General features: G+C 43.7%; 1 protein-coding gene across 1 annotated transcript; it reads left to right on the top strand.

Moving 5' to 3' along the window:
* The first annotated feature begins 829 nt into the window (after positions 1-829).
* On the top strand, positions 830-10,133 carry ube2d2 (ubiquitin-conjugating enzyme E2D 2 (UBC4/5 homolog, yeast)). The gene is made up of 7 exons (XM_017687190.2): positions 830-1,109; positions 2,546-2,609; positions 4,787-4,818; positions 5,027-5,104; positions 5,433-5,538; positions 7,290-7,383; positions 8,875-10,133. The coding sequence occupies exons 1-7, from the start codon at positions 1,086-1,088 to the stop codon at positions 8,918-8,920; spliced, it is 444 nt and encodes a 147-aa protein (XP_017542679.1). The 5' UTR covers positions 830-1,085; the 3' UTR covers positions 8,921-10,133.
* Positions 10,134-11,106: the final 973 nt, after the last annotated feature.

Genomic DNA, 11,106 nt, shown 5'->3' with positions numbered 1-11,106 from the left:
TCTCTCTGATCTTCTCCTTCACTTTCCCCCCCCCCCCCCCCCCCTCTCTCTCTCTCTCTCTCTCTCTCTCTCTCTCTGAGACTCTCGCAGTGTGTCGCGATAAACAGATCATTCGCATGATAATATCCCTCCGCCGGCTTAACTTCTGTTCGGAGGCATTCATTTTTTAAACATTTTTTCCCCAAAAAATGTTTATTTATGTTATTAATCTTCAACAAATCACAATTGTTAAGTTATAAATTCAATTCACTAACCAAATAATAATAATAATAATAATAATAATAATTATTATTATTATTATTATTATAAAGATAAAAGAACAAGATTAGTCACAGCTATTTTCAGCTATTTATTAGTATCATCGCCTTCATTAACAACAAAAACCTGTACGCTGAATGTTAAAAATGCCTCCTTCTGCATTTTCCTTCTGTTTCATGTGTGCGTGCTTTTACGTGCGGTCGTAATTCAATATCACACGACTATTTTCCAAGCTCTCCTCGTCCTTGACAGTAAAACTATTTCTATTCTAATAAATCTCGTTTTTATTCCAGTCACCATGAAGCGAGTCCACCTGTTCCTCTTGTCATCGCCTTTATTTACAGCCGTAGTCTCCATGTGGCTATTCGGGCTCAGTACACGATACAGGAACGTCGGAGTGGAGATTTTTTACTGTCTGTAAATAAAGTGAAAATGCCTCTTTTGTCCGTCGGTTTTCGGGGCTGTTGTGTCCACTCTCCCCCGTTTCCATGGCGCCGGAGTGCAGCGCGCAAAATAGTGCGAAGGGCTTTTCCGCGGAGGGATCTAATTAGGGGCGGCGTAGTGTGCGCGCTCTGGTATCTGCTGCTGTTGCGGGAGGAAGAGCCGCTTCACTCTGCCTCTCTCTAGCCGAGCTACCTTTCAGTTTCGCCTTCAAACATTTTTTTCTCCTGTATCGACCGGTTCCGTCACGCCGTCTTCATCCGAGGGATTCTTCACTTTAAACATCGAGGTGGTTGGTCTCGGTCGAGAGAGAAAGAATTGCTGTTCCCCCGTTTTTTTAGATCGAGTGCAGTTCGGTTTCACTGACAGCAGCACAAGCAACAACAATGGCTCTGAAAAGAATTCATAAGGTAAGAGAAGGAAGTCATCGAGCCTGCGGTTAAAAAGGGGCCTCTTTCCGCTTCGCACTCCGGGGCTTCGTCGACCCGGGCTGTTCTGGGTGCTGTCCGCGATGCCTGTTAGTCGGATAAACGAGAGAGTTCGTTACAATATCGGGATTTTAACGCGACCGAGCAGCGCCGGCGAGCGCTCTCCGGATGTCTCCGCTTCCACTCTCCCCGTCTCGGGCCCTGTTGGCTAGGCTAGGCGTTTCTTTTTCCCGTAAGTGCCTCTTTGGTCGCCTTTAAACGCGTTCCCCGCTCCTCCTGCTTCGCCCCGTCGTGCGATTAGGCGGGCCGAGCTGCTCCGGTGGCTCCTCGTTGAGACAAACGAGCGATATTTGAGGAGAAACGTCAAGTTGCTTCGCTGTTGGTTGACTAGAGGTTCATACGCTTGGCTTAGCTTAGCTTAGCTCGGCTAGCTCGTGTTAGCCAGCCGCCTAGCTTGGCCAAGGCTAACGCTAAGCTAAGTGGATTTGTGAACGCCAGAGCGAAGGCCTCGCTTTAAAGTTGGGTTTTCGACAGCGCTTGGTCTTCTAAAGGACTTTCCGGTTGGTAACTGTTTGCTGAATACCCGCCATCAGCCGAGGACCTATTTTTGTTTTTGTCCGGATCAGGCGGCTAACAACGCCGCTAGCATGGTAGCCGTCCGCCGCTCCGGAGTCCGATGCTAACGGCGACCGACCGCTGTTCTGCGTTTTCCTCTCTTTCTTCCTCTCTCTAGCTGTTCGGCGAGGACCTCAAACGTTGTAATGTAAAGGAGGTGAGAGCGGCTCTGTTTGTCTTCCAGCGGGCTGATAATGGAAGGTCCCTAGCTTGACTCCACCGACTCCGGCTACAGCTTTAGCCTCGGTAGGTTAACACTTGGCCAGCGTCGTGTGTCGCAGGCGGCAGCCCGTATTTATGTAAGCATGGACGTGGTTTGAAGCTTAGTCACATCTGAAGCACTCGGGCTCAGGCGCTCCGCTCAGATTCCTTAGTCCACATCTACCTCTCTCTCTTACGCGCCGGCAGCTGATCGAGGGAGGTTTTTCCTCCGAACCAGTCGATTTAATCTACTAACCAACTAGGGGCAGCGAGGGCAGCCCGGACACTTGATCCCACGTCCCTGTCCGCAGTTTCGGCCTCTGATCTTTGTGTTTGTGCCTTCCCGTTTCAGTAGGCACCTATTTACTGTGGCCTGTTTCCGTGTGGCTTTCCCAGCTCGAGTTCACGGGCCTAACTGTCGGCTATTAGGCGAACCTACTTTACATACATAACCTTAGACCTAACTTGGCAGCAGTGGATAGTTTGGATGAAGTTTTTGTTGCTCCTTTGGACGCACATCTCCTCTCACAGGTCCGGCTTAGTTATAGGCTTTAAAATCTGAAACTGTGAACGTGAAGATATTTTTGTGCTTTATTTTACAGGAGCTGCACGATTTGGGCCGTGACCCACCTGCTCAGTGCTCAGCAGGGCCAGTAGGAGATGACAGTAAGTAATACTCAGATGTGGTGGATCTAAAAAAAAAAAAACACACACACACGCGAAACTGCACTTAACCTTCTTTCACTATTGACGTGTTGGCCAAGACACCGTAACCTTGATTATGGCTCAAAGGTGAATGTTAAAAAAACAATGAGAGCTACGCTAAATGCAACAAACATGCCGCTGCTCTGTTGTGCGCGTTATAAACCAGTCGTTCATTCCTGAAATTCCTTTATTGCTTCATATCTCCTGAAAGTTTCTGAGTGGCGTACCAGCACAGCGGCTGGAAACAGGCCTAGCTGCTCTGACACATAGAACGTCCCCATAGAACGGCTCCACACAGGTGAAGAACCTGACCTAAAGCGGCAAGATACAAAGTGGGGTGATTAGTGAGTCTCCCGTCTCAGTTCAAGGTAGGGGTGGGGATGGTATGGTGCGTTATTTGTGAGAACTTGGGTTGGAGCTGAAAGATTAATCGTTTTTGTAGAGAAATTGCAATTTAAGACAGACTTCTGTAGATTGTAGCCTGCACTTTTTATTTATTTATTTATTTATTTTTAAATAAAAACAAGTTCTTCATGGTTCTTTAAAAAGAACTGTTTTAGTAAAGTTTACACAGTCATTCTATATTGGGGCAGTCGTGGGCTGGAGGTTAGGGAACTGGCCCTGTTTGATCCCCAGTGCTGACTGAGGTGACCTTGAGCAAGACACCAAACCCCCAATTGCTCCCCGGGTGCCGTAGTTAGGGCTGCCCGCCACTCCGGGCAAGTGTGCTCACTGCCCCCTAGTGTGTGTGTGTTCACTAGTGTGTATGTGGTGTTTCACTTCACGGACGGGTTAAATGCGGAGGTGAAATTTCCCCGTTTGTGGGATTTAAAAAGTATCACTTATAGAACCGTAAACACTTATCGAGCCGTTTGCAGGCTTTAATGGTTCTTTGAAGGGTGAAGTAATTCTTTAGATTAATGGCGAATGTGTTGTATATGGATCCTTATAGCACCAACGTGGGTTCTGTTATTGTTACAATGTCAAGCTTATAACAACAGAAGAACATTTTGGTGCTGTATAGAACCTTTTTCAAGACGGAGCCTTGTAGAACCATGAACAACCCTTTCCCCCTAAATCTGAGGAACCATTTCACCATGCAAATGGATCGTTGAGTGTTTGTGGTTCTATATAAAACTATTGTCTTTACTAAAGAACCCTTGAAGAACCATCTCTTTAGGTGTGTATCAAAAACAGGGGAAACTGAACCTAATAAGAGCTTGACTGTAGACGAGTTAGACCAATCAGAGGCAGCCAAACCACCGTGTTAATGACGTCACAACCACAACTTGCAGGCCGTTTGGCACACGACGTTGAATAGGTCAAGCCTGAATGTCAGTTCATGATAAATCGTCGTTTAAATGGCAGCCGCAGGATTAGTCGGAAAAATTGGTCGGTCGCAATTAGATATTTTCTGCAAATCGCTCGGCCCCAGTTTGGGTTATTATGTTTTAAGTGTGTCTTAGAAATCCTCAGTAGGAAGCCATACGGTCCCTTTGTCTGGCAGTACCATCTAAAGTTTTGTTCGGCTCTGGAATAACCTAATTTAAATCTTAGTTTAACCCGCTAACCCTCGTTCTAGAGGTACAGTGCATCTCTTGAGCCCCAGACTTGATATGATATGTGTGCCTTTTAACAAATTAAGCTTAAAAAGAAGTGTTCAGGATTGGGTTTTCCAAAAATGTTGCAAGCACCCCTTTGAACATGCTCTCTGGTAGTTATGGTTCTCTTAACGCTGTCGTGCTGCTGGCTTTGTGTTGTAAAGTGACATGATTGAGAACGCCCACTCTAGGCGGTTGCCCCTGGCTATGGCATTAGCAGTGACATAACGCCGTAATATAAAAATGTCAGGTGCTGTTGCCCTGTCTGGACCTGTTTTCTGAGTACTCCTGATTTGATAGCGGCAGCTCATCACTATTTGGGACGTGGTTTTAGATGCTACAGGCCTTTTAGTTATAATTGATGGAGCAAACTAGAAAAAAATCACGTCGTCTGATGAACCACAGTAAAGTCCATAACAATGCAACATGCGTGCATTTTATTTAAATAAAAACACTCAAAGACTTTATTATACTAAATTATTACCTGTTACAAAATATGCGAGTACTAACACCTGCTTTCTTATTTGTTTCTCGCAGTGTTTCACTGGCAGGCCACAATAATGGGACCAGTAAGTACTTTCTTCCTTTGTTGGCCTCCGAATTACGTAAATACCCGTTTGGTTCCCACATTACTATTGAGCAATGTTTCTGAATCCTTTCCTCTGTATAACTTTAAGCACTATGTGTGTCACAGCAGTGATAATGAGAAGTTTCTTACATCAAACATTAAAGTTGTAATTCAGATGCCCCCCCCCCCCCCCCCTTTTCTTCCCACAGAATGACAGTCCTTACCAGGGTGGGGTGTTCTTCTTGACCATACACTTTCCCACAGATTACCCCTTCAAACCGCCAAAGGTGAGTTTCTGTCCCAGCTTTTCAGTGAAACCAGCTCCTTTAATGCTCAGTGAGTAAGTTTAGTTTGCTTTAGGCGTACAGTGTGTGATGTTTGGCAGTTAATTAAGTGTGTGGAATTTGTAATAGGTGAGTTTTACAGTAGTCTGGATAAAGCTAAGGTGTAACTGATAATATTGAAAGTTTATTAGGCATTTTTTTAGGTTTTAAAAAAGTCTTGCATAGGCTGACGGTCTTCAATGCGATGTAGAATTCCTCTGGTTTGAGTACGGTCAGTTCGTGAGGTTAACTAAACCATCTCTGCTTTCTGTTTCTCGTGTCTCTGTCTTAGGTTGCATTCACCACAAGAATCTACCACCCAAATATCAACAGCAATGGCAGCATCTGTCTGGATATTCTAAGGTCTCAGTGGTCACCTGCCCTCACCATCTCCAAAGGTACGTCTCTACGTGACCAATCCAGGCAGGATCTGTCAGATAACATAAACTTGGCATCAAAGAAGTAAGGATGCGTCTCGTCCACTGAATCACTGTTAGTAACGTTGAACTGGTGAGAATTCGCCTCTAAACGTATTCGTTTGAGTGGCGGTCCTGTGCCGATATTCATAAATCTGTTACGGCTTTTTCCTCGTTTATGATGGTCGTTTGTGGTGGTATGTGAGGCCTTGAGCTTTGTCCCCAAAGGGGTGTTCTAAGTGCAGGTCTTTAGTTCACCTGAAGAGCAACACACCCAGCTCAGATAGTTTGTGGATCCACACTGGCCCTTTACCATTAAGAGCAGGCTCACCGGTTACCTTAGCATTATTTATTTATTTATTTTTGCATTACTGTAAATGGCCAGAGTTTCCTGCTATGGAATGGGGTTTGGCATGTGGGGTAAAGTCCATGTGAGAAGCTCAGGACAATGAGGAACCAGTGCTATGGAAAAGCACTATAGGCAATACTCTCGGAGCGTTGCCTTGTCTGTATTACCTCAGTGTTGGCAGTGTGTTGTGGCATAAACACTTTGTGGAAACCCCAGCAGTGCCTAATGGAAAAACACTAGGAAGGACTCTCGTTGCATTAAATACATAGAATTATTGGAGGGGCGGGGGGGTTGAAGTATTTGTTCTTTTGACCAGCAGCCGTCCGTTAGTCCTGGAGTAATCTTTAATCATCAAACCTGAAATCGTGGGCACAGCCTGTGAAAACATCCAGTGCAGCACAGCCTAACGAGAGATGACGCTAATGTAATAGTCTGCTTATGTACGTTTACCACATCGTTGCCCAAGTTGAACAGTCAACCTAGTCGGTAGCTTGTGACTTTGTTCATGTTTAAGAAATGGTTACCTAGGCTAACCGCTAACTCATACACATTCGTAAGATGTTCGAGGCTAAACTCAACCCGGCCGACACGGCGCTACGGTAAGCTAGAACTGGCACCTCTGAAGCGCCAGGTCAGGTCATGTGGCTAAATGTTCTAGTGAAATTGACGCCGCAGACGTTTACAGTGGTTTATTCTTTACTGCATCCCTTTATCAATCGCTCTGCCACTACCGGTCAAAATTAAGCAGAGTTGAGGAGTCGCCCGCTCCAGCGGCAGAAGTTGGGAGGTTGCTTGGACTCCGAAAGACTTGGAGTTGTGCGTGACTAGGACTGTAGATCACGCCTGTAGTTCAAAAACACTGCTCAGGTTCAGTTTTAAAATGCAGTCTAATGAATTCTTTATCAAAACATTTGTGAATGGAGGAAAACATGTTAAAGCAAGTGGAACAAATGCAGTCCACCTTTTTTGTTCTGATTATAGTGGGAGCGAGTGGATTTTTAATGTAAGAATATTGTTTAAGCGCTGCTGAATAAAACTCAGAAGAGGTAACACGAGCCTCCGGACTGAATAAAAGCTGAGAGACCCGCCAAATGTGAATAAGAGGAGTTCTGTGTTACTGAGTTAAGTAGAGCAGTGCAAAAGAAGAACTTGTTTTAAAGGAGTCAGTGAGTTGAAACTGCTGCAAGGCATTATATAAAGGGCCCTTGATTTATAGGCATCATGTAAATGGGCCCTTGATTTGTCTAGTTTTTGTTACATTGATTGATTTTTTTTTTTTTTTTTTTTTTTTTTTTTTTTTTTTTTTAAACTGAAGTTTTAACTTTTGTTACACCCCCCCCCCCCCCCCCCAACCCCACCCCCACCCCCCTTTGTTTTCAAACAGTACTCTTGTCTATCTGCTCTCTGCTGTGCGACCCCAATCCGGACGACCCCTTAGTACCCGAGATCGCCCGCATCTACAAGACTGACAGGGAAAAGTGAGTGCCCCTCTAATGTACTGTAACTTGATTTCCCCCAGGCATCATTTTGGCTCCAAATACTTGATTGCTTATTTATTCATTTATTATTTTTAAGTTGCTTTTTCTCAGTATGGGGTTGATGTACAACAGCGCATTCATTGAGCTTTATGATGGTGCCATTCTCCTTTGCTGATGTAAATAGAAGTGATTTACACTTAAGTAGAAAACAACTTCTCAAGAGTTCATTTCGGCTGTAGTGCATGTGCGTCTAAGCTAATTGACTCAAATGACTTCTTGCTACTTACTACCTAACTGTGTTTGCTGAAACCCTCCGATGTTCAGATTGAAAGTAATGCTGTAGCTGTGATGGTTTAAAGATCTCGAATTTAAATGGGAGAATTTTGCTATTAGTGATGAAGTTTGCCTGAATGGCATGTCATGAAACTGTGTGTGTGTTTACATTGTATGTAAATTTCATGATAAATGGAAAGTAAAGTATATTTTTCCTTCATGTAAAATGGTAACATTTACAACAACCATGTAACAGCAATAGATTTTTTTATTTATAGTGTGTGTGTTATATATAATGTGTGTATTTGTATGTATTTATAATATAAAATGTAGTATTACTCAGTTGAAGCCCCAGTTGATCAATTGCAGCTGCAAATATTATTGATCACACAGAAGTTCTATGTTGCATTTATACAGCAAGTCAAGTTGTCAGCTTACTTGCGCATTTCCTTATCAGGATAGCATCTGTTGGATTACCTGCAGTGTTAACTCTGTTTACCAACATGAATAGACTGATATGAGAGTCTGTTCAGATCAGAAACAGAAGAAATAAAACAGTTTGATGGGATTGTGCAGACTTCAGGGAAATGGCTGATATGCATCAATGTATTTGTCAGTCTAAACAGCTCTTTGGGTAGACCATCTGTCGCCTGCTTCCTGCGTGGAAGTAAACATACAGTTTCTGAAGTCAGAGATCCTGCAAATGTCACAGCAGATAAACACTGTGCTGCTAATACACAGCGACTCGTCACTGAAACACTGAAATTGGCGTTTAAAGTGAAGGAAGCACTTTGAGGGCCGTCTTTAAATACTATATCTTACCAAATCTGTGCATTTTTCATTGGACCGTTTACACTAACGCCGTTCCACTGGTGGCAGATTCTTTATAAAACTTGTGCCTTAAAGCGTTGAACGTCCTCAAAACAATGAATTTGAAAGTGAAACCAAACCAAAGCAGACAGCAGCTACTACGCCGAAGGTTTTTTTCTTCCTGTAAATACTCGCAGACAAGCAGGTCAGCTGATGCTACCGTGGCTCATGACTGACACAAGACTGGCTGCTTATCTCCAATAAACACTTGACAGTTGGTTATCTCACGGTGTAGTGCGCGTCTGAGTGCTTCCGCCTTTAAACGTCATTAAAGCAGAATGAATTGTGCTGTCGTTTCATTTTCAGAGTTGGAGCCATAACACGTTCTTCTTCTTTTTCCCTCCTCAGGTACAACAGAATAGCTCGGGAATGGACACAAAAGTATGCAATGTAGTTTTGGAGTTAGAATCATGGCGGGAAAAAAATTACACCTCTCCATCTTAAGGTTAGGGGAGATTTGAAAGTTTAAGAGATAAAAAAAAAAAAAAAAAAAAAAAGCTTAAGAAAAAGCAGATCTTGTTGGTTTCCATTGGAGTGCTTTCTTTAAGCCACGCCTCCCCTCACCAGAGCACCTCCCCCCCGTATTCCCCCCTGCACCTCCCCACCTTCCTCTTGGTAGCCATGGTGTACATACTTTCAAACTTCAACTGTAGCCCAACTCCAGCTATCCCCCCCCCCCCCACACCCCAAGTATCCGCCGCCACCACCACCACCACCACCACCTCCTCAACCCCCACCCAAAAAAAAAAAACTGCTCCATGTCTCTTGCTTTATGGTCTCCGTTGCTATGGTGACATGCCCGCCACTTAGGGTCAGCCAGTCTCAAATTTTTTGCAGTTGAAAATGTTCATGACTCTAAAAGCATTCCTTGTTTTAAAGCACTGGGGAGGGAGGGCCTTTTCATTTTGTGATATAGTGGAGATTGAGGGATACGTTCTTTACATTTTTCCATTTATTTCCATTTCCTGGGCTTCCAGATGTATTTTGGATCAGGAAAAGGTTTTCCTTTCTTTCTTTTGGCAGAGGAGGGAGGGGTATATGCTGGCTATCTTTTTGTTTTGTATAAAATCTATAAGGAATTCTTTTAAAATCATAGCAGGTTATTAATGGAAAATGTGGGACCTCTGTGTCCCTCTCTTCTGGATCATTCTAAAGGACTTGAATACTATGAATATATATATATATATTTTTTTTTTCTTCCCATTTGCCATAACGAAAAGACTGTCTCTACCCCTTCCCTTAGCCACGACCAATTCAGCATTCATTCACTGTTCTCAAGAGTTTTGGACCAGTTATTTAAAGCAGAATCTTAGTCAAGCACGTATTATGAGGGTTTTTTTTTTTTTTTTTCCTTATTTTTTTTTCCCCTCCTTTCTCCCGCCCCCCCCGTAACTCTCTTAGTTCCATTTTAGCTGCATTGTTATTTTTTCCCCCCTTTGCTCTTGTTGAATTAGATGCTAACATGGCTGAGACAGACTCGATTGGGTCCCCGGGTGAGAGGACACAACTCCTCACAGACAAACTTCTGTATATTTAATTTCCTGACAGGCTCGTTGAGCTTTGTGTGTTGATTAAAACTGTGTAATAAAATGATTACTAAAGTCTGATTCTGGTATGCGAGTTTTGGTTTTGTGGGGTTTATTTAGCCCTAATCTATATATTCTAGCCATTTAGAAAATAAAAATGGCTTTTTTTTTCTTTTCAGGGCAGTTGGTGGTGCAAATCATGCAAACCCACCTAATAGGAAGTCACAGATGTTTCAGTTTGGAGATTTAATTTGGGTACCAAAGCTGTTTATAGTTCTCCTTTGAACTATATAGTTAATGCTGCTTTGTGAGGGTTCCAGTTGCCATTATAAGCACCAGTGTGTTTGTGATGCTTGTTTTGCTTAATTGTTGGTCCTTTCTTGATGCATATAGTACAGTGGAAAAAGTAGGTGCCCCTTTCCAGTTTACTCTATTTCTGTGTATTTGTCACACATCAATGTTTCAGATCAAACCATTAATACTAGACAAAGGAAAAATGCCCTAGCCCTACCTGACCTTGTGTGAAAAGGTAGTTGCCCCATTAGCTACTAAATCAACCCAGTTAACCTAATTCAGTTGACTATTGGCCACACCCGGGCATGATCACTGCCAGACCTGTTGAATCTACTCCATCACTGAAATAGAGCCTGTCTGGCAATGTGAAGCAGGCCAGAAGAACCCCAAAAAGCATGTTCATAGATTGAGATACCGTCAGTCTGGAAAGGGTTACTAAGGTTCTGGGTCTCCAGCAGACCACAGCGAGAGCCACCTACCCAGGAGTGGCCAGCCTACCATAACTTCACCAAGGGAGCATTGACGAGTCATCCAGGAGGTCACAAAAGCAGCTACAGAGCTGCAGGCCTCGCCTCAGTTAAGGTCAGTGTGCATGATCCCACAATAAGAAAGACACTGGGCACACATGGCATCCATGGGAGAGTTGCAAGGTGTGAAACACCGCTGACCAAAAAGAACTCAAAGGCTCATCTTGGGTTTGCCAAAAAGCATCTAGATGACCCCCAAGACATTTGGGTTCATGTTATGTGGACCGAGTCAG

The sequence above is a fragment of the Pygocentrus nattereri genome, chromosome 11 (genome assembly GCF_015220715.1).
Source record: "Pygocentrus nattereri isolate fPygNat1 chromosome 11, fPygNat1.pri, whole genome shotgun sequence".
Classification (NCBI taxonomy): domain Eukaryota; kingdom Metazoa; phylum Chordata; class Actinopteri; order Characiformes; family Serrasalmidae; genus Pygocentrus; species Pygocentrus nattereri.
Note: the sequence above shows the minus strand (reverse complement) of the source record. Positions and strands in the feature narration are given on the sequence as shown.